General features: G+C 42.7%; 1 protein-coding gene across 4 annotated transcripts in view; it reads left to right on the top strand.

The window, feature by feature from the left end:
* slc24a4b (solute carrier family 24 member 4b) overlaps positions 1–23,491 on the top strand; it is a 35,713-nt gene extending 12,222 nt beyond the window's left edge. Inside the window, exons 3-17 of one of the 4 annotated variants that reach the window (XM_034579750.1) lie at positions 6,709–6,785; positions 8,960–9,034; positions 9,131–9,215; positions 9,332–9,435; positions 9,848–9,922; positions 10,024–10,049; positions 10,173–10,226; positions 12,712–12,866; positions 14,902–15,071; positions 15,278–15,419; positions 16,908–17,074; positions 17,753–17,867; positions 18,969–19,081; positions 19,250–19,315; positions 20,150–23,491. In XM_034579750.1, coding sequence (XP_034435641.1) covers positions 6,709–6,785; positions 8,960–9,034; positions 9,131–9,215; positions 9,332–9,435; positions 9,848–9,922; positions 10,024–10,049; positions 10,173–10,226; positions 12,712–12,866; positions 14,902–15,071; positions 15,278–15,419; positions 16,908–17,074; positions 17,753–17,867; positions 18,969–19,081; positions 19,250–19,315; positions 20,150–20,299 — 1,574 coding nt within the window. In that variant the 3' untranslated portion in view covers positions 20,300–23,491. The remainder of the gene's footprint in view (positions 1–6,708; positions 6,786–8,959; positions 9,035–9,130; positions 9,216–9,331; positions 9,436–9,847; positions 9,923–10,023; positions 10,050–10,172; positions 10,227–12,711; positions 12,867–14,901; positions 15,072–15,277; positions 15,420–16,907; positions 17,075–17,752; positions 17,868–18,968; positions 19,082–19,249; positions 19,316–20,149) is intronic. The other 3 variants (XM_034579752.1, XM_034579751.1, XM_034579753.1) reach the window with 3 other exon arrangements.
* The last annotated feature ends 232 nt before the right edge of the window (positions 23,492–23,723 follow it).

Here is a 23,723-nt window from a genome sequence, read left to right as displayed (position 1 = left end):
TACTCTCTCTCTTATAGCCGATGTATCCCCTCCCATGTGGGACCCACCGATACAGATTGAAGAGCACAGGGAACCGGTGAGAGGGCAGAGCACCGTGGCTAATGTACTGTAGGAGGCATAATTTACCTTTAATAAAGACGGTGCTAATGCTATGTACTGACAACTCCCACTTGAGTGGTATAATTGTCCTGGATGAAGTGGCTGGCCGTGCACAACAATGGCTTGATTTGTGCTATGAATTCATCTGATGTGATTTGATAATGGTGGTTTTTAGATATATAACTGTGGCTGTGGCACTAATCTGCTCATGGGTGCACATGTTGCATGTTAGGCAAGAGGAAGGATATAGGGGGAGCTGTGGGTAAACCAATCCTGCAGGTGCTGTACACTGAGTATAATTATTAATAGTATTTTTCCTAAATTAAGTGTAAATACCTTTTTTTTTTTTTTTTTTTTTTTTTTTTTTTTAAAAGATCAAATCTAGAATAGATTATAATATTTCGTAGATGAATAAAACAGGAAATTACACTAATTCTTCAATTGCTTAATCGTCTTTAATGATAAATTACATTGAATATTGCTGTATGCATTTGTTTTTGTACCCCAAATTTTTTTTGCACTGTAATTTGACAGTAAGTGTTGGAGATATTTTGTAATTATAAATGTCAATACCACAAAGCAGGTACAGGACGACCCACCTAGAGATATATGAGCACTAACTAACATATTTAATTCATTCAACTGCATGTCATTGCTGAACGACTTTTTACTCTTGTCATTTTTTCACAGTGTAGTTTTTTTTAATGACGTCTGTGTGCGAGAGAAAAGGCAGGATTTGATAATGCTGAGTTATTTCTGGGACGGGGGGGGGGCATGGGCAAAAACAATTGGCGGGAGCACGAGGAGTAAAGCCGCCAGCGGGGAGCCGTGCTGCAGGTTCGTCAACTCCAGGGAAACACCAGAAGGAGGCTTTTTAAAAGGGAATTACACAAGCAGGGGGATTATGCTGCTGCGCATAATGGAAACTGACCTCGCTTTGCTTCTCGCTTGCATGCCAACAGTGGAACAATGCGGCGAGGCGAGCGCAGGCACGAGCACCTGCACTTTCCACGCTGTGCAGATCAAACACGCCTGACCTCCTTTATGTAAACATTCCTCGTCATTCTGTCCATTTTGAGATTTGCTGCCTTTTTGCTGCTCATAAAGCAAGAAGTGCTTTTCATTAAATCTGAGGAGAGGGAGCACATCGTGATGGGTTTCAAATTGTGATGCCACAGTAGCCGCTCTGTTCTCTTTGTTATTGCAGATTCATACTTCCTCCCACCCCACCGAGGGAGTTGCTCACCTATTTCTCCTGTGCACAGTTGAATGCATATGTTTGACAGTGGTGTCCCCTTAAGGTTATTGAACCAGGAGTCTTCTGGTCCACCGCAATGCACACACACGTCACATAGGGGCTGATGGGAAATGAAGCTTAAATGTATATGTGCGATAGGTACGCGAGTGTGTTCATGCAGGTGAAATCACATGTGTTTAAGTGCTTACACGGCCGTGAGAGAAGAGCTGTACATGTGACGTGTGAGCATGGGAAAGTATTGACCCAACGACAAAGGGATAATCGTGCGTGTCGACCGAGCCGCTGCGCATTTCATGACTTGTTTCTGTGTGACCCCCTCAGACTTTCCCACAAGGCGACCTGCAACGTCGTCATCGTGTTTACACGCAGGGCCGATGTCATGATGCCCGCTCATGTCTGCTGGAGCAAGTTAATTATCTAATAGGCTAATAATGACCCAAAGGAGCCGTTCTCCTCTCGAGAGTCTCTTCATTACTGTACTGAAGTGTCGCTCGTGTGGCGTTAATGACCTGACTGGTGTGTGAGTGCAGGCCGTGACAGAAGGTAGCGCCAGGCGTCGAGCCAAAACATTTCACTCGCGTAGTTATATTTTGATGTGGCTGTTTTTAATCAAAGATGTCATTGTGGTTTTTCCCGCATCAGAACGACTTTAAGATTCAGTAGACGACACCGTTTTAAGGAAATGTGGCGTTTGCAGGACTTCATCTGTAAGTGGGATTTGTGTTAGAGAGCGGCCTCCTCTGTGCACTGTCCTGTCAGTCCTCGTCTGGGACAACAGACGGCACCCGATACTGAGCTCCATTATGTAACGGCACCATAATATCTAAAATATTATCAGATTATGGAATAATAATTGTGCAAATGTAAAGAATGGCTCGCATGCTCTGACTTTAATATGTCAATATATTCAGGTTATCTGAGGGGATTTCCGTATATTAACTAAGACTTAAAGCTGTGGAAAGTAGCCTGTGTAGAAAAGGAGTATGAGACATGAGATTTAAAAAAGATTTATTTATTCATTTTAAATCACACTTCTCGCAGCAGTGACGCAAAACGTAGAAAATACTTTTTACATGAGTTGAATGCAGGAACCGGCTGAAATATCTGTGCAAAAATTATACTGGTAAGGGGGGGTGAAAATTAGGTGTCACCTTTTTAATAACGGAAAAGATTCTTGCCAGAATGATTTAAGTCATTTAAACAAAGTGAAAGAACTAGGTCTTAGGCAGTTCTCGCATCCGAGATATTTTGGGTTCATTTTTGTTCAATGGGGGGAAGTGGAGATGTGTCGGCCATCTTTATTTACATTCTAACGTGTCATCGGCTAACTTTTAAATTACTACTTTTTGTGAAATAATGTTTAATGTGTTCTATTCTCACTTAAAGAACTGAGGACTGTTAATTGAGATAAAGCTGACTATGATGGGCATTACTGAGCTTGACAAGACGACCCCACATGCAAATAGATGTGCTCCTTAATGGCCTACTGTGCACACTAAACCACCCATCCAATAATTCTTGAGCTGTACCTAACTGACCCCAGTGTAGCCCGTGATGGTGTTAAAAGTATTAATGTGGATTGTGGCAGCGCTGCGTCTCGTAAAATCCTCCCAACACTTCTTGTGAGGTCTCCGCGTGGCCTTGTAATTACTTCTGGAGTTGATAAGATGAGGAGCAGAGGATTGGGGGGGGTTGGGGGGCGGATGAACAAAACATTTTTTGCCAGTAATTTCTTGCATAAGAGGCCCAGTCAGGTGTCCAAACAGAGAATCCAGGGTTTATTTATAGATTTGTGGCTTAGCTTCTGAAAAGGACTTTTTATTATTTATTTATTTTTAGTTCCTGCATGCCCTGCATGCCCTGCCAGTCCTGACGTCCTTTTGTTCGCTCCCTTCCTCCCTCGTTGGCTCCGAAACAGACAGCAGTCCTATACAAACAGGACAACAGCAGGATAAAGGTTTTAGTTGTATTTTCAGAAGTGTACGATCACAAAACCTTTGTTCAGCACACGGCAGTTTATTCTGCAAGCGGTTAACTTGGCACAATTCCTTCAACACATTTACCTGAAGATGTCCTTTGGTTCAAGGTGCCCAATGTTTAGATGTCTGTATATCTCAGTGCTGTACTGCATGATAGGTTGTAAATGATAAATATATTTTTTGGGGCGTTTTACTGAACAAAGGATTAACTAGAATCACACTCAGTAAAGTGCCCCTTATGAAACCACATTTAAATTCAGTACTCTGCACCACAATGCACACATCTGCCTTTCCCCACAATTCATAATAACATATCCTATGTATATGTCTATAATGTGTCTTCAGTTATTTTATTTGACTTCTGTAAAAATGGCATTTGACCCGACAGAGCTACATGTTACATATGATTCTATTTATGGGCCTCATTTGAGATGCCTCACTGAAACGCTCCGTCTGTCCCCCTGCTCCTGTGTGCACGTCCTGTCCCGTCCTTGTGTGTGAAATGGCTGTGGAAGCATGTGCATGTCCGGTTTGACCTCTAACGCTGAGGAGACACAGACGAACCCTGCAGACGCTGTCGAGTTGAGTGTTTACAGGGACTGGGAGGTGACCCCTGCTTGCCCGCCATCTCTCGGCTGTCTCAGTGCTGGCGCCCTTTAAACACCTTTTGTGAACACCTATTTTTAACGCCCGCGCAGCCAGAGCTGATTGTGCACAGTCGCATGGGGCTAAACGGTAACTAAAGAACATGGGTGGCTATGGCATTCAATAGTTGAATTGAAAGCACTACATGGCTGGAAAGCAGGAGGTGAACAGACATTGGAGCGAGAATGATATATACAGTTGTGGTGTTTGTGGACGAGGTATCAGTGGGAGTTTAGCTTTCTGTATTGGCATCAGTTTGTTTTCAGTCACCTCTGAGGGCACAGCTGACAAATCCTGTAATTGATTGTGCCTTTGCCTGAGGCCGCCGGCTCTCTGACACGTTTAATACAGCCCATAAACCCGTCAGAAATGAAATGAGCTAAAGCCGCCTGCCACAGTCGGTGTTTTCAATGTCATCCAGGTGTTCTGCAGCTTCTCATTACCCTTGTGTATTAAGGTCATAATCCACATTACTTGTCTGCTCAACTTTTTATTATTCGGTCCCGTAATGAAAACGGGTGCATTTGGTGTCGCGAAGCGCCACAGCGATGCCTGTAAGATACCAAATCTCCTCCAAATCAAGGTCGGATTAATTTGTCTCCCACCGCCACAAATAGCATTGTAGTCGTGGCTCTTTGTTATGCGGCAAAGATAATGTGTTTGATGACATATGGAGATGCACCGCGTGCCACATTTCCATCCACGTGATGTAATTGAATGAAATCCAGGAGGCATGCACGTTGATTAAGTGGACCTGGACTTGCATCCTGTGGCGTATTTGATTTGCCTGTGCAGTGTTCCAAATGCTGCGCCGACTCAGTCATGCGTGCACATCGTCGAGTATCATAAAAACATGCATCGGTGAGGTCGGGACAGATGCAGTGAGAGGTCTCAGGTGAGCACTGTTCCACTTCATGGGTCCATATGTGACAAGGGCCCAAATCTTGTAAACAGCATTGTTTTTGCTGTTTTTCCAACTCGTTACGCATAAATGGAACAGAAAAGAAGTGTTTTAAAATCTATTTGCATTCTAGCAGCTGTGGAAAATGAACGTTGTAGATTTAGTAACCGATCTATTGATGGTGATGCTATGTTATGTTGTGAAGGAGTCAGCTGACGATCAACTGAGAGTTAAATTGCCATTGTACCGAGGCGCGATTCACACTCGGATGTATGACTGATTGAATCCTTGCCATGAAGTCAGCTTTTCTTTTTTTGTTCCATTGTTAATCTGATGGTATGTGGGGCAAAATACAGGGGAAAGTCCTTTAAGAGAAAAACCATGCATCTCCATGTCGGATGAAATGAAGAGATTTGATTGGTCACATCGTGTTTGTCATTCTAAGAATTGGCATGTTTGTGTTTGTCTCTAGGGACTTGTGTCCATTCTGAACTGGTAATTCTTTGCTGGATTACAGTGAAGTTTTGTACACATTCATGGTCCCCAGAGGAGGAAACCCAGTGACCTTTAGGATCCTCTGACATGTAGAGCCACAAGAAACCCAAAGTTTCTTATCAGTTTTGTTTTGAGACTCAATTTCCTCTTTAACATCCAAGTTGCTCAGGATGATTTTATAATCACTTCCCTTTTCCTCTATCTTCTGATCTTTCTCATCTTGCGCCTTCATCGGGTGAATTCGTCAAATACTTTGGGTTTGTGACCAAATGTCTGTAAAACCAAAACACATTCCCAGTAGCCTCCAGCTTTAGCTAGTTTTTTGTGCTAATTGACACATGTTAGCATGCTAATACACTGAACTAACATGTTTGTCAGTGTGAGCATGTTAGCATGCGGATCTTGGCATTTAGCTCAAAGCTCTGCTATGCCTGACAACAGCCTCAAAGAGCTTAGCTGGCTGCTGTATAAGGCTAACTGTAGCTTAGATAGATGTGGCTTATGTAAGCAACATACCGGTAATGTTGCCGACTTGTTACAAAGCAAGACGAGATGAGAGCCTGCAGCCCGGGCCCAACGGGGACAGGTCGACCGGCCAGAGGCTGTTCCCCACAGGGGCCGGGGGGGGGAAGGCCAGCTTTGCTCCCCAGCCAGGTGCACTGCGGTGTGGCCGTGCTCCCAGAGATCTGAGCCGTCTGGTGGTACCACTATCACACTGTGTTCCAGCTGGAGCTCTGGATGATGGATGACGAGTCCTCGGCATGGGACGTTTTTCTGCCCCCTGCTTTAATTCTGTATGACTTCAGGCTCCTAATATAGCTCAAGATTTTTACAACAGGTTTTTTTTTTATTTTTTAGATGCTTGATTCTCTCTTTTCCATGAATAGATATGAAGTCATTGGTTGTTAGTGGGTGTGACATACCGCAACGAGAATATGGATTTGAAGTGAATATTTTAAACCATTTCAGTCCTTTTGATAATTCAAAGCCTTTGATGTCTGCGTTTCAAGACAGTTTTTGGATGACGATCACAGGCAGCTATTTGATTTGCATTTGACCCTTTCTGGCTGTTATGCCCTGTTTTTTTTTTGGGGTAAACAAGATACTTTTGCTGTAATACATAATCCAGTGGAAAGCGATATTAGAGAAGGAGTAACTGTGCCTTGGGTGCCACAACAAAATTAGTCTAAGCCAGCTGAGCCTCGGGGCATCCCAGGCCTGTTCCCTGGAGCCCGACATCCGTTATGAATTCACACAGTCCTCTCAGGAACATGTACTCCACTGTCATGCTGCTGATGTGTGCTGACCCTGACGTTTCCTTCTCTTCGCAGCAATACACGAGTTCCCCGGTGACCTTTTCACCAATGCAGAACGAAAGAGCGGGGCCGTTATGCTGCACATTGTGGCGGTAAGAATACTTGGTTGGATTTAGAAGCTTTTCACGTAGCTAATAACTGCTTTACTGGCTTTTGAAGCCTGGAAGGTAAATTGGAGTTATGAGAGTAGTTTCTGCCAAGCCAGATTTTAAAGATAACTCATGGGAAAGTTATGATCCTATTAAAACCAGCATGCACCCAGGTTTTTGTGAAAACAATATCCTATACTGGCACAGCACAAACCTTATTCAAGGTCCTACACTCCCTTTCATTTCTATCATGCTCATACACTCATAGATATCACTCCCTTAAAAGTATATATGTATATGTATTTCATCAAGATCCATAAATCAGTTTCTGGGAAATCAGCAAGAATGGGGGGGGGGGGGAGCCCAATTTTGCAATGTTTAAGAAAGTGATTAAAATAAATTCTCGTATCTGACCCCTTGTCCAGATCTACGCCAAAATTCGTTTTTTTTATTTTTTGGTCTCTGTACCATCCTTCCATGTTTGGTGGAAATCTGTTGGGTAGCTTTTGTGTGATCCTGCAAAAACCAAACCGAGAAACCAATACACAACAATGAAGACATCCTCTCTGGAGGTCAGCGGCGTATTGACTCGTAAAGGTACATGGGGAAAGAATAACAAGCGAATAAAGCATTTAAGATAACATCCTCAACAACAAAGGTTTACTGACCTAACCGCACAGCTGATGTAAATCATTTGTGTAAGTGCATTCATGCTGTAGATCAGCCTCATGGTCTGAACGCACATTATCACAACAGAGGCACCGTAAGCAGCCGTTCATTTCATTTTATTACTTGGAGTGTCATAAAATGATGATGGTCTCTAAAAGGAGAGCTTGAACTCTCTGAGTGAATTGGAAAGCTTCATAAATATGGCACAGCTTCTCTTGGTGTATGGAGTATTGTTTGAAATCGCCTGACTCATTAGAACAGTGCAGATAAGGTGAGGATTAAGCAAAAAGGAGTTTGAGGTGCTGAAAACCGTTGTTTATATTGATTCACGTTAAGCTCTTCTGACTTTGACATACCGACTGTGGTAACGTTGCTAACTAACACACAAACGCAGAGGAAAACAACCTCCACTGCGGCGTTAATCTAATGTAAATGAATTGAAATTTGATCCCCCCCAAAAATGAAATTCTACAGTTTCAAAGCTTTCACTTTACTGCTGGAGAAGTGCTGAAGCTTTGTAATGTATTATTACTGTTGGAGTAAAGGATAGTCTGTGTTTTGTAAAAAATTCTCTGTCACGATCCCTTCGCTGCTGCAGAGGAAACATTGAACAGGGACAAGTAGAGAATTTCATACTGAAAAGACTCTTTCACATAACAAGGAGCAAAAAGTGCATCAGGAAGAAGTCTCTTCATGGCCCCTTACGAACAAAACCGAAAAATATATAGGAAATAAAATGGCTTTAAATGTTATTTTAACACTTGGATATGCTTGAATTTAATTGAAATAAGTTCTAATATGAGAAACTGCTCATAAAATAACCACAAAGTAAATGTTTTGATCCCTACAGCCTCTCGTAGTCTGTTCAGGTTTGTTTATTCTTTAATGCAAGTAGCTGAGATTTTAAAGATCCTGTTCTCTCACCTGAACCTTGCCCCAGACTTTATTCTGCACAATCGAATATATGACTCAATACAAACATGAGTTATTGTCCTGGCTTCAATACAGAGAAGAGGACAAAGTGTGTGTGTGTGTGTGTGTGTGTGTGTGTGTGTGTGTGTGTGTGTGTGTGTGTGCGCACTGCGGTCCTGCACTGCCCCCTGTGGATAGCATAGAGCAGAGCACGCCTGCCACAGCTGCCGGGCCTTGATGATGTCACAGCTGATCTATAATTTATAGATCTCTCTCCTCAGCTACTGAAATAGCAGCCCCCCCCCTTCCCTCCCACACACACACACGCAGCAGCAGTGATGTGCAGGTCCCGTAGGTTTTTCACATTGTAAGGGAAAACCTCTCGCTACTGAACTGACGGTTTAATTTAATGCCGTTTTAAATTTAAGTGGGTGCTGTGCTTTAAATTCCCCTTCACTCGTCCTTTAGCCCAAGAACATCTCTGCTCTGCCAAGTCTCTATTCACTGATTTATCTTACATGCACACACACATTTACCCCCATTTCTGTTTTGCCCTTCTCTCTCTCTCTCACACTCAAACTTAACTCTGTCCGCAGACCCTCTACATGTTCCTGGCCCTCGCAATAACATGCGACGAATACTTTGTGACAGCGCTGGAGAAGATCTGTGAGGTACAGGGTTCTTTGTAGTCTTTAATCTTTCAGTGTTTGAGTAACACAACGCTGGTCTGTCTGCATGAGACGCCCGTCTTTGTGTTATTTCCGCAGAAACTCGATCTGAGTGAAGATGTTGCCGGAGCCACCTTCATGGCAGCTGGCAGTTCTGCACCAGAGCTCTTTGCATCTGTCATTGGTAAAGACACACACACGCTCGTTCCTGCATACATATCTATACCGGGTGTGCATGCACGACATTCCCAGATGGTTGGTGTCACTGCTGATTCTGATTGGCCGACTCCCTGTGTGCAGGTGTCTTCATCACCCATGGAGACGTGGGGGTGGGCACCATCGTTGGCTCAGCAGTCTTCAACATCCTTTGCATCATTGGTGTCTGCGGGATCTTCGCTGGACAGGTGTGTGTGTGTGTGTGTGTGTGTGTGTGTGTGTGTGTGTGTGTGTGTGTGTGTGTGTGTGTGTGTGTGTGTGTGTGTGTGTGTGTGTGTGTGTGTGTGTGTGTGTGTGTGTGGCAGTGACTTACCGCTGTGGCTGCATCATCCTGTTTATTTATAGCACATGTGTAGCAGAAGTTCTTTTTCGCTGAGGGGAAACAAAGCCATCTGCCTCAGTTAGTTTTCTCAGACCTGGTTTAAGTGGAAATGGAGAATGAAACTCTGGAGACATAAACTGATAGTAATTCAGATTTGCCCCTTCTCCGACAGTCAATCCAATATATATGTATCATATGCTGTTTATAGTGTAATTATCAAAGTACCCCCATCAAACTTAGAATAATAAATGTCTGCACTTTTCCCTGTGAAATCCCAGGTGGTGATACTGACCTGGTGGGCTGTTTTCAGGGATTCCTTCTACTACACCCTGTCCGTCTTGGCTCTGATTGCAGTAAGCTCACCACATGCATTATTTACAACGGACACCAACTGGCACTTTCTTCTTTGAATGTCATTTCATTTAATCTAAGAGAAGTGTTTCCCATTTTTCAGTTCATCTACGACGGGAAGATAGTTTGGTAAGTTTTGCTCTTCTGCCCTAATTTCTAACATTTGCATAATCTAAAATATTTAGGATATTCTTATTAATTTGTAGTTTGTTGTATATTCATTCCTCAACCTTTACTTTTTGTTTTCATCAGGTGGGAGAGTTTGGTGCTGGTAGTCATGTACGCTGGATACATCCTCGTCATGAAGTGAGTTCTGCACATTCATATTCTTAAATTGGTTCTCGGCAAGTCGAGTAACACCGCGTCGCCATAAGAAGCTGAGTGTGTGCATCGGGGAGAAATGCTCACACACACACTAACACCTGTGAGCCGCTGAGGATGGCCAACGAGAGGAGGGTGGGTATCCAGCTGGAGGGGGAGTGTCTCAGTCACGTCCCCGTCCAGATGTTTGCAGCAGATTCCACTCGGGAGCACTTCTGGTGAAACGTGTTGCTGCTCCACTGAATCAAGCTGCAGCAAAGTATGATTTCTACGATGCGTTTTGATCAACTTGGACAAATTACAGTTCACTTCACCTAATAATTAACTTTAAAAGTCATTATGTGTACTACAATGGTCCTCAGTAGAGGGCATAACTCCGCCAAGGCCCAACAGTCCCCTTGAATTAAATCAAGCTGCACATACACATTGATGTCAGTCCCCTTAAAGGTTAAGTGTGTAGAGTTTAGTGACATCTAGTGGTGAAGCTTCATGTTACAGCTGAATACCCTTCAACTCACCCTGCCCTTCCAAACATGAAAGTTTGTCCAGTTTGAGGTTCTGTAAAAAACATGTCAGCCCCCAGAGAGAGGACCTGCTACAGACGTAAATATGAAGTATTTCACTATAAAGGGCCCATTCGAGGGTAAAGAAAAGACTAATTTGTGCAATTTAGATCACCAGGCTTATGTTATGTTAGTTTTCTGCCAATAGATCCCTTTCACCTAAATCTTATACACTGGCACTTTAATATGCCCGATTTGTTTCTTCTCAAGATCCATGAATTTTCACCTGGGAACTTGTGAAAATGTCGTTTCAATAACTGTCAAGGAAATCTGTTAAAACAAATCGACACGTGTGAAAGCATAAACTTCTTGGTGGAGTGAACAATACTTTAGTCTCATAAAACATGATTTGTCATAGTTAAGTATGAGGGTTTTTATTTGATTAGTTTTGATCATGATTAAAGCGATGAGAAGTGAAATCGTGTTCATGGTTACCTGAATCATTTTGGGGGTTACAATCTGCTCCCCTGTCTTTTTACTGTATCTGCCCACATTGAGCTTGTTGGGGCAACCACAGACTCCTCTTACATCACGTTGTGTCTTTACAGTCCAGACTGTCCAGCTGGTAATCTGTGTTACACTCAGCAGCAGTCTGCTCTCTCGCTGCCATAAGAGTTTAATCTTTCTCCCTCTGCAGTGGCTAAGAGCACAGGCTTAACCGGATCACTCCTCTCCTTTCTCATTTGGAGGAGAGGAAAAAAAAAAAGTGCCCGCTGTAGGAAACGCTGTTATGTCTCCCCTGTCCCAAAATATCCACCGACACTTTGGGGCCGTTCAAAATGGAGCAGAGTGGGTTCAATACAACACAAGCTCTGCTCTGAGGTGACCTTCCAGGGCTCGGCTGTTTTTCCAAGCATAAGGCTCACATGCGGCAAAATGTGAGGACACGAAATGGCAACCTAATTACAAAAATCGGCTTATACAGTGCAGAAATAAGTTTAGTTAAGTTTAATTGGGCCCGAAATTGATAAATGTACTCCGTAAAACAGCAGTTTCTTAATCTCCAACTTCAAATGCAAGTGTCTGTTTTTCATGACTTTACATTTTAAAGAATAATTAGATTCATTGTCATTTTTCACGAGCAAAACAAACCTTTTAAGTAGCATTACCTAGCTAACAACATGGTTTAGCTACTGTTACCACAGTTAGTAATGCTGCGCAATGTATGGACAATTGACATTATGATTAGAATCGGAAGTTTTAAGTTATGCAAAAAAAAATCCATGGTTTTGAACTTTCTCTTCATGTGAAGTAAGATTATTAATCTTTGTTTTTTGCTGTATTTTGGCCTCTATACTTAACAATCTGTACAAAAACATAACAATTTCAATGCTTAGACTCGTAGTTCACATAAAGAAAGTGAATATCAAGTAAAATGTGGAATTAAAATGATGTAAGTGAATCTTTCTATATGTGCACTGAAGCACATTCAGTTAAAATGTTTGCTTCTGATGGTGGAACCCGAGTTCAGCTCAGCACATTATGTTGAAAGGCAGCAGCTCGGTGTTTTTCATGTGATTCTCTCTAATGGTTTCATGGACGCTACTGATGAAAGTCTTCTGATTTGGTTCTGTGAGCATTTCAGATTTCTGTACTAATGCAGAAAAAGCACATTTCAGCCATTTTTTTCTTTAATGCTGATGCTGGTGTTCAGAAACTAGGCCACCTTAGCTGTACATTCATTATAACAGCAGTATGGCGTGTAAACACTGTACTTTAACTAATTTATACACGCTATATTTCAAACGAGCGGGAACCTTTTCATCTGCAGCTCATCCTGTAAACCTTATTTTACCAATTTGAATCCTGACACTTTTTCTTTAATCTTGTTTGTGTCTTTCTGGGACTCTCGTCTGAACAGTTTCAGCGTCTCTAATGTTTGGGATTATGTTCCATCTGTTTACTAGATTCAACTCCAGCATGCAGAGGTTTTTCATGGGGACGAAGAAGAAGAAGAACGTGGCCAATGGTAACGCTGCGGCCAGCAGTGAGATGGAGGATGGTAATACTAGTTATGACTATGTTTGGGATGACGACCCGTCATTGCCTTTACTCTCAACAGGTAAGGTTAACCAGACAGGCCGGGTACCCAAGACTGTTCTCTGCCAGAGAATCAATCAGACAAATGTTGAAATCAATGGGATGATTTGGCTTTGTTTCCCTGGAAGTCTGTTTCCTTTCTACAAGATCGTGGCTTCACCCTCTGCCTCTTTCTGCTGAACTAACTGGAATTGCCTCAGCTCATACTGGGAAATAAGCTAATTTGCTTCCTTGCTGACAGAGGAGACGATTGATACCGATCACCTTTTGATTGATACTATTACATTTAGGATTTTGTATGAATTTATTAACAAGATTCATGAACTTGAGAGGGACTTGCTGTCTCTAATGTCATGTTGGGCTTTAACCTCCTCGTCGCCTCTTCTTCTTTTCCTTTGACTTCTCAAAAACGTTCTTCTCTGACATTTAACCTGAGACGTTTAACTCTTCCCACTTTGGCTGCATTACTGCTAACATGCCTGTCTGTTTAGCCTTACTAAAACTTGTCTTGCTTTGTTGTCAACAGTGTTGTGCTGCTGTGTGCGCCAATTCTTTCTGCTCCCACACTTCTTTATCTCTGCGGGTCTCTGGGGCGTAGACCCACTCACTCCTGAAGTGGTAATGAAGTTCACAAGAGGAAATGTTGATGCCAGCTCTGTTTACACAGTTAATTTATGTGCATTCTTGCATGCATAAGTCCAATTAAGGCAGAGATCAAATAATAAGCATACTGTAGAACTTATTATTCCCATATACTGTATCTCATTGCAAATGAGGAGTTATGTGATGCCAATAAAATCTTTGTACAGTATGTATTATTGTCAGAACAGAGATTATCTGAAGTGGAGGTTTGAATAGTAGTCGGAGGTTGTGAGGTCAAGGATGCAAGAGGTCACAGATTCTGAAATCAATCTCCAAGTCAGTCCATAAATATTCACAACAGGCAGAGGAACTTCAAAGCTGCACCAGGCAATTTCAGAAAGTTATTTGAAGTTCGGTGGTAAAAAAAAAATATCATGTGAACTTGTGAACTGAGCGGGCCAAAGATTCAACGCTGCTGAGTCCTGGAGTGACAGAGTTCACACTCGTCCTTTCCTCCATGAGCATAGAGGGAAGTGGAGGAAAGCAGGACTCTTAATCTGCCACTCCATCAAGACCAGATAGGTTTATTAACTGGTCCTGTTATGACTGAATTTGTTCAAATCTAAAAAAGATGAAGGCCTTTCTTCAGATCTGCAAGTCACCTTCCACATAACTTTACATTGTCCTGCCACATTCTTCATATATATGCAGGTTTGAAGTTATCTTAATTACATAAAATAAACCTCAACCCTCAATCACACCTTTATTACCCAGAATCCCTTCCCTTGGACACAAGCATCAGGAAGGCACAGACATAAACTGCAGAGGATCAAATGAGGGATTGAAGTGAAAGGAGAAGTTATTTCCAGAGCTTTGGAAAAACCTCCAACTTGTCAAGACCCGACATCCCTGCGGTTGTTTAGGGGACGTTTTTACTCCCAGGTTGTGATTTGTGTGGATATTGAACCGTCCACATCCACGACTCGCTGTGATTTAGGGTAATAGGAATATATCTTGACATGAAAAAACATTGCGTATTGCAGCTTTAACTCTGATAGAGTGACAAAATGTCTCTGATTCAGCAGCCATTAATATTCCTTAATAACTTGGCGCAGGAAACTGTAGTACTACAGGATAAAAAAATGAAACGACAAGTGTTTATAGTGTAGTGTGTCTCTCTTGATGGTTATTCCCCTTTTAAAAATTTGCTCTGTTTAGTCTCATAAAGTTTTAATTGGCACTTTTGCTAATGGGACATAATCCACTTATGATTAAACTTGTTTCATATTACTTTTTAACCAGCATGACAAAGCACTTCAGCTGGAAGGTATCAATTAACTCACTTGAATGACACAAAACAGAATTATAATGAATAAAAAAACGCAGCTTGTGTGATTTTTCTGCTCGACTGATGCACAGCGCGCCCATTTGTTACCTTTTTTATATTTTTAAAATGTGTCCCTGCACCCCCTCAGTGAAGCCCACCAAGCCTTACAGCCGTGGCTCGGTGGTGATGGTGGACGAGATCATGCACGACAGCCCTTCAAAGTTCAGGTTTCCAGAGGCCGGGCTCCGTGTCATGGTCACCAGCCATTTTGGACCCAAGACCCGTCTGCGCATGGCCAGTCGCCTCATCATCACAGAGGTACAGCAGCGCGTTGTTGCTCCAATAAGTAGCTGACGTAGAATGTTACGTTTCTTTTTTTTTTTTGTATTTTCAGCTTCGCATTACTGAGATGTTTTGATTACACCCCGACACAATTGCACTGAACGTAATGTCAACGGATCAGCAATGAAATGAGCAGCGCATCTGCTCCTGTGCTCTTTGACTTAGTTTCTTTTTTCTGAAAGCGCCAGAAGTTGGTCCAAGCTGCCAACGGCGTGGAGACACAAGTGATTGACGGCAAGGTCGAAATCGAGAACGGAAACGTGCCCGAGGACAAACCCACCGAGACGGAGGAAAATGTAACCATCTCACCATTTCATCTTCCAAGTATGTGATTCATGTATTTACTTGATGACTGCGTGTGATTTGCCGCACATGGTTGGATACTATATATTAGACATATTTGACATATTTATAATTCTGTTTCACCTCTTTATATTTATTATAAGGACTTGAAGTTTTATTATTGTTGAAGGGAGTTTTTGGTTGGACAGCTCTGCTCAATCGGACCAATCCATCAAAGTGGGGGGGGGGGGGTGTTGGACTAGAAAGGAAGTGGAAGGGAGGAGGCTCAGGTTTTTGGTGTTTGAGGTGCTGCTCGAGCCACAAAACAGGAAGAGGGCCGTCAAAGTAAAAGCTTTGACTTCAGTGAGAAGGATAAAATGTTCCTCTGCATCTGAACATTTGCAACAATTTTTTTTTTTCAACAGTATTTATTCATCTATCCCATTTCAATCCACTTGATCAGAACTGACAGCAATGACAGAGAGATGTTGTAGGAGTGCACTGCAAAAATAGAACGGACAAGATTAGCAAGCAAAATGAAGGAAGCTTATTGGCTCAGGCAAGACGAGACGATTCAAAGAGCTTCACAGACGCATAGAAAACATTGAGACCTCAATTTAATTTAAAAGACAATAAAACCAGAGACACAAATGGTTACTGTACAACTTTTTTAATCCCAAAGGCAATTTGGTTTAGGCGACAAAAAACAAGACGCACATATGCACTGACAAACATCCACTAAAACAATTACACAATAAAACACCTGAAAAGAGATTAAAGATTAAAAGGAAGTTTTTTTTAATTGACTTAATTGTAAATCTGCAGCAAACTGTAACTGATTTAAATGATCCGACAGCTTTAGCAGAGCTCAGGTGCAGCAAAGAAACTCAAATCTGCTTCATCCTGCTTGTTTTCGATTTGAGGAGGACGCGGAGTTAAATCGGTGCCAAATGCTCTTTGTAGTCTGGATTTCTCTGTAGCGTACGAGCACCTCAGAGATGTATCTTGAGCCTGAGACCTTTTGATGCTTTGTAGACGAGTATATTTATTTTTAAAGTCCATCCTTTGACACACAGGAAGCCAGTGCAGGATCTTAGTGAGGACCCTGGTAGCAGCTGTGTGGGGGATTGTTTTACTACGACCTGTGAAGACGTTGTTACGATAGTCGCGCATGAACATGTTTGTTTGAATGAAAATCTTTTAGTTTTTGCTTGTTTTCAAGGTGCTAGTGGGCTGAGCTCTCTTCAGTCCTCATGCTGCTTTTGAATGAACGTGTAAAATAGAAATGCATCCAGCAATCACTTGCTTGACATAATGGTTTCTCCACATAATTTGTGGAGAAATGATATTTAAAGTGAAAAATTAAATGATAAAAGTGGTTTGAACAGAAGCAATAACATTAAACTGTTTTGTTGACGGTGATTAAAGTCATAATGAATGTGACAGTGACTCCTGGTTATAGTATTTTTAAACTTATCATCTGAGTGAACAGGAGCTAATCTCTTCTGCCGGTGTGTGTTTATGCCGCAGCGGGTATCGGCAGCAGGTTTAAGTGGCTGATCTCGTGGCCTCTGCTCCTGCTGCTGTACCTAACCGTGCCAAACTGTGCCAAGCCGCGCTGGGAGAGATTCTTCATGCTCTCCTTCATCCTGTCCACTGTCTGGATCGCAGTCTTCTCCTACTTCATGGTCTGGATGGTGAGTGCAGTCGCTGTTTGTGTCGGAAGATTGAACTTCGAACAGTTCAGAATGAGGCATCTACAGGGACATATTAATGTTACAAAGTGTATTAATGACCGTTTTTATTATTTTTGCTTGAAAAGTTAGTTGGAAAATGTCAACAAAATGATTTCCAGCTTGTTGTCTGAGAGGAAATTAGCTTCTCTTAGTCTTATATCTTTGTTGGCTGAACAAAACGGGCAATTTGATGACACTTCTTACTAATTCTAGAGACAAAGGATCTATAAATAATAAAAAAAATGAATACAAATAAATAATTGGAATATTATTTAATGATTGAAATTATCTTTCTATTTAAAGTGAGAAATCAGGAAAGCCTGACAAAAGCACAACCAACAAAGGTACTATGAAAATGAAATGGTACAATTTAAGAAGGTACATAAATACAACTCAATTCTATGTATGTGCTTATGTATATAAATACAGTCAAAGTAAAAGTACAAGGCCTGAGCTAGCGCTATCCTGGTTAGCGTTAAACTGATTACTAAATTAACAAATCACAAACCAGTTCTATATCAAATCTTGAGTAATGTTCAGTTCTGTTTAAGGGATCGTTAAACATTAGGGTCTGAATTAGCTTTTCCTCATACAAACGGATGATGATATTCCTGAGCCCTGACGCTGTGTTTCTCTCAGGTGACTGTAATCGGCTACACTCTGGGAATCCCTGATGTCATCATGGGCATCACTTTCCTGGCAGCCGGCACCAGCGTCCCAGACTGCATAGCCAGTCTCATCGTGGCCCGGCAAGGTGCGCCCCCCCCCCCCCCCCCCCCCCCCCTGAAAGATATATGGACTGTTGTTTTTATTAGGGTTTATTATGCAGCAGAGAGCCAGAGGAGAAAGTTGAATTTAATGGGACTAGTCAACCGGGGACATTCTCATTTCTTTAAAATCCGTACACGTTTGGGATCCCTGGTGTCTAGTTGGGGGGAATTATCAAAGTAAGAAAACATAACAAATGCATCTGCGTAGTTTGAGGTGAGAGGGATTTCTGAGGTCTGCCATTTTCCTTGTGGCTAAACAGAGAAATATGTCTATCTGGAAAAGTATGTATTCTAAGCTGTTTACATAGAGATGGAGTTTACGTGCATTTGTGCACTTTCCCTATAATCGGTGAAACTTGCAGACATCCAGATAATATGTATTTCTTCAGATCTAGTGCATCATAACATAATGTATATAGAGATGCAGCCAGAAGTATTTTGTCCCCTGTGTGCATGGGTATAAATTGTAAGAGAGTGCACAGTAATACAAAGCACGGGAACAACAAAGTAGTGCAGAGCTGTTTATAGACGTTACAGCGTCGCCATCTTCCCACCTGAATAAGGTTAGGACCCTCGTGAATACCAGAAAGTGCAGAACGGCAAAATGTAAAACATCAGTTGGAAGATAAAGGGCTTTATTTGACCTGAAATCCAAGAAGATGTGATGGGAATGAAACGGCTTCAGCAGAAACATTTATTGACGCTTGAGGCATCAAGGAGAAGAGAGGAAGAGATTCTGAAGGTTGTCCTCCCTCCAAGGGAGAATTTAAACACCTCTCCACACGTGTGAAGATTCTTTGGGGTTCATACACAATGTTTTATAAGTCTGTCCCTGAGCTGGGAGGGGGGCGTCTAGACCCTCACTAGTCTGAAGTGTAGATATCTGTCCTTGGTTGCTATGACAACTGTCAGCGGGGAACAGGATAGTCTAACTCAATCAGTGTTTTCACACCTAGTAGAGACAGACACTAGAGTATTGTCTGGGTCTGTAAGTAACTGGTGGAAACATTGTGTAGTGTTGCCTAATGAGGGAAAGCTTCAGTCCGAGCTTCACATTTAACTTGATTTGCTGTGTTTTGTTGCAGGTCTGGGAGACATGGCCGTGTCCAACACAATTGGCAGCAACGTGTTTGATATTCTGGTGGGACTGGGGGTTCCCTGGGCGATACAGACCATGTGTGTCAGCTACGGATCAGTGGTAAGGAGCCAATTTGCTCTGCAGCAGCCTCCCCCCCCCCCCCCCCCCCCCCCTTTTTATCAGGAACAACAGAATCCAGAGGGTCCTGACATCTCACGTTGAGAAATGAGATTAAAGAAACGTCTGCGGATGAATTGCTGATCTTTTGTCCCCGTCTGTGTGTTGCAGGTGATGATTAACAGTCGGGGGCTGTTGTACTCGGTGGTGCTGCTGCTGGGCTCCGTGGGCCTAACGGTGAGCAATAGTTGATGATGTTTACGTTTCACTGGGGCCACATGTCGACCGTTTCCAGGAAAGCGACCTGTAGTGTACCTTAAAGTAATAACCCACAGTATTTTTATATGAATTATTAACACCCCTGTTTGCCTGCTGTCATCACTAACTCATGCACTGCAATGCAGCAGTGACTGAGGCAAGTTATGTAATTGGTTCATAAAAATGTAAAAATCTGTATCGTAAGCACTTTGTGTCTTTTTGCTTTTCCTGTGAGAAATCATCCGGTAATAATATATATTTCTTGAACAGAAAAAACATTCAGGGAGAAGCTAGTTCCGCTGCATTCCATGATAAATTACTCATGAGACCTTCTACCACGGAAAATAAACCAGAATGACCCCTCATGAGTGCTGCTCAGGAAGTCGCACACATTTTATCCCTTCACAGTGTAACATGAAATGAACATAATGCACAAAAGCACAATGTGTGTGTTTTTAGTTTTATTAGTGCAGGAATTTCAGTTATTGGCCGTTACCGGGGGATACCATTGGGGACATCTAGGGAAATTTCTGATACCATATTTTCTTTGTTAATCGGCCGTCATCCCCAAAATGTCATTATCAAACTTTATCATAAATATATTTAAATAAAAAAGAAAACACAAATACAATCAAAAATGTAAAACTTGGAGTTTCCCATCAGACAACATTTACACAGGTAAAAACATGTCTGTGATCGGCTTCTTTTTATCGACCAGGCTCCAAATGGCTGTCCAGGTCATGGTGTTGAGATTATTCTCAGAAAAGTGATTAATTCAACTCTGTGTGTGCGTGTGCGTGTGCGTGTGTGCAGGTTCTGGGGATCCATGTAAATAAGTGGAGGCTGGACATGAAGCTGGGAATCTACGTCCTGATCCTTTACGCCATTTTCCTCTGCTTCTCCATCTTGATCGAGTACAACGTCTTCACCTTCGTCAACCTGCCCATGTGCATAGATGATTAGAGCACAGCAGCATGTCGTGGACACCAAAACCTCAATGCTCCCATAGCAAACCCAAACTATTTTTCTTTTGTTCAATAATACTGGACCTATCTGCAGACTCTTTCCTCCCCTGTGCTCCACTTGTAATCCTTTAAGTCCCAAATATGAATCCAATTTCCTCCGGGGGGAGTTCACTGTAACAGAGGACTCCATTCTATGTCTCTTCTTATTTCTCCTCTGGTCTCAGTGCAGCTCCTTAATGCCCATTATTTCAGGCGTGGCCTGTTACTGCAGTAAATTCTTTAGTTCCTCTGTGCACCTGTTAACTTTCTACCCATCTAGCATGCCTTTTAGATGTCGGGGACCTCCAGAATCATAAGTGCCCCTGTTGATTGTTGGTGTGTGTTTTCATTGTTCACATTGTAGATTTCCACACACCATTTTTCAAAGCCTTTCCACAAACCAAACCCGAGTCTGTGAAGGAAAAAGAAAACAACCAAAATCCCCACGTAGAGTGAAGTCTCCTTGAAGCGATTCCTAAAAGATGAACCAAGTTACCCCAGCACCCAAAGAAAAAAAGCACCCTCCTCTTTATCTCCCCACCCCCCAGGAGGAGGTTTCTTGTCCCCGGCAGCTCCCCTTCCTCCAACCTGGACCTGACTCCCCCGGCATGGCCTTTGGCATCAGGGAGCAGATACTGTTCGTGCTTCACTCACCCGGCGTATATTTCTTCTCAACCCTCACCTGCTCGGTCAAATCAGCTTTCTTTTCCTCTAAAAAGGACATTGTCAGGACAGTTTGTGTGGAGATAAGCCACAGTCCGGATCAGTTGACTGTGAGGGTGTTATGCATATGCAGCACTGCACAATGTAAAACTTGTAAACACTTTTTTTTTGTTGTTTTTTTGTATTTATTTTTTTCAAAACAAGGTCTTTGTCTTGTATGAAATATGGAGGAGCGCTTGTTGCAAATATAGGACATTGCCTGTTTTTCACAGAAACAAATTGCACATGGAAATGCTTTTCTTGCTTTGTGCTGTAAGGAGATTGGACCACTGAGGGGCTTTCAGGCTGGCGGCCGTGGCGCCGACTTCACCGCAGCGTGATTTTCATTCAGTGATGGGTTGTTTCACTTTTCCCTCTGCACAACTTCTGAAAAAAAAAAAAAAAACTGTCTCCAGATACGTGGGATGCGTCAGATTTCTGTCATCATATGGAGACTTGTTCTCGTCTTGAGACGACAGCAGCAGCAGCATGGAGAAAGTCGTTTTTCAACAAAAAAAAATGCAAAGAAACCAGGCAGTTCTCAGCACTGTCTGCTATAACACCCTTTGGCCAGTAGGGGGTACTGCAGCCTCTCTACCCAGGGCAGGGGTGCAAACCACAGCTGTCGGTTATCAGGGAAACTTGGAAATGGACACAACTCCAAGAGGTGGCGATGGTGATGGTCTCTTGATTTTGAGTTACATGTAGATATTGCACTTTAACAGCCATCCTCTCATTCTGAATCAACTAGTGCTTCCTTCTGTGCGTGTGTATTTTCAGTGTATATGTCTGTGCGACTGAGAGAACGTGTGTGTGTATGTATGTGTGTGTATGCGTGTGTTTTCTCACACCGAGCTCCTGACTCCGAAGCAGACTGGAACCTCGTCGACACCATGAGCACACCCGCCTCTGTCTGCAGTGCATGCTGGGACACCGAAACGCAGCTCCTCCACAGCACAGCGAAAAAGGCTGAGGGCCTCTGGGTGTCTCCATGGAAACCGCCCGACCCACTTTACAAAAATCGGCAGCTACGTGCTACACTGCAATCCAGACATTTTGACATCATGCAAAAAGGCCTGCGACGAGTCCGCCAGTGCGGTGCAGAGACTACAAACTAAAGCGCGTGGGGACGTGTTTAGATGATTTAAAAATATTCCTCTGCCGCGTCGTCGGCAGCAGGCACTCTTGTATATGCAATCTCAATGTAAAGAATCTATGTGACCGAAGGCCCCTGCGAGGTTGCCATACAAAGACGGGAGACCCCGTGGAGATGTGACGTCAGTTTGTCTCGTGGTACTTGATGTGTGAGCTCACAGGTGTGTGTGCGTGTGTGGAACCGAGCCAACAGTATGGACCTCTCTGCACCCGTGGCATTGTGGGAAGTCTGATTTCACCTCCTACGCACACACTTCTTTTTTCTTTTCCCGTCCCCTCTCGCACAAGGGCATTAACTTTCCGCCAACACTAGCTGAAGGAGCAGCGGGGAAAACAGGGATGGAGGGATGAGTTTTTTCCCTCCGTCGACCTCGGGACTCACTTTTTGGTGGACCCGGGTGAGAGCAGACTTTAAGGAATTTTTAAAAAGTTGGACCCCTTAAACTGCTCCTCCGCCTGGGTTCAGATAGCTGTGTTACTGGATGGAGGTGACCACACAGGGCCCGCAGACTCCAACGCACACCCACCTGTACGCCGCCCTTCCTCACCCACTGGGCCCTCTGTACAAACAGGACCCATGTTTTTGACTCTTTTCATGGGGAAGGCACATTTCTACTGTAATTTAGTTGATTCAGAATGTGCAGGGTTGAGGTTTTATTTATTTAGAAGGTCGCTCTGTGTGGTCATGTCCCGGGTTGCCAGGTTTGAGCTCCTCTTTTTGCCCTCATCCTGACACACAGCATATGTTTTCATTGGTCGTCTGGCTCACATCTTTTGTTAGTTTTTCTTTGGCAGAGCGTTGGGGGATTCAAATACACAAAAAAATACAATAAAAAAAGAGATCAGATGCCATACTTGTCGTAATTCTGCATAAATTCAGATTGTATGGAAATCATGTGTAGAAAATAAGCGCACACTTTAGAACACACGCGTTAGAAATGGCAATTGAGCACGAGAGAGGACCGGTGTGTATTTCTTGATTGAATGCGACCTGATGCACTGTGAGCTCAATGTGACGTGGGAGTTGTTTGTCAAGAATTATAAATGATTCAAAAAAAATAATTATATTTAATGTAAAGTTAGTTACTATAAAACATTATTGAGGAAATCTGTATAACTTATATGAATGTATTTGTCTTGCTATACTGGACATATCCAACCAATGCATTTTACTGTAAAGCAATAATGTGAAGAAAAAAAAATAAAATGGCAAAATAATTCCTGTACATTTGTCTCATAAGTTCTTGGATTGTTTGTGAAAGACGGAAATTAAATGAAGGCATTTGTACATGCATCTGTTTGCTTGTGCCGTTTTGTTTTTCACAGCATGTGCTGATGGTCTTTTGAAATTATTTAATATGCCCTTTTGAATCTTTTCCATTATTTTTGGATTGAAACTGTGATGGAAAGGAACCACGCACATCTGCTCCAATTTTATGCCTCCGCAGTTTTTGGGTTGTTCGTCCGTCTCGTTCTTGTGAACATTCTTGAGCATTACTCAAGAATGTCGGGACAAATTTTATTCA

The sequence above is a fragment of the Hippoglossus hippoglossus genome, chromosome 24 (assembly GCF_009819705.1).
Source record: "Hippoglossus hippoglossus isolate fHipHip1 chromosome 24, fHipHip1.pri, whole genome shotgun sequence".
Classification (NCBI taxonomy): Eukaryota; Metazoa; Chordata; class Actinopteri; order Pleuronectiformes; family Pleuronectidae; genus Hippoglossus; species Hippoglossus hippoglossus.
This window is presented reverse-complemented; position numbering and strand designations above follow the sequence as displayed.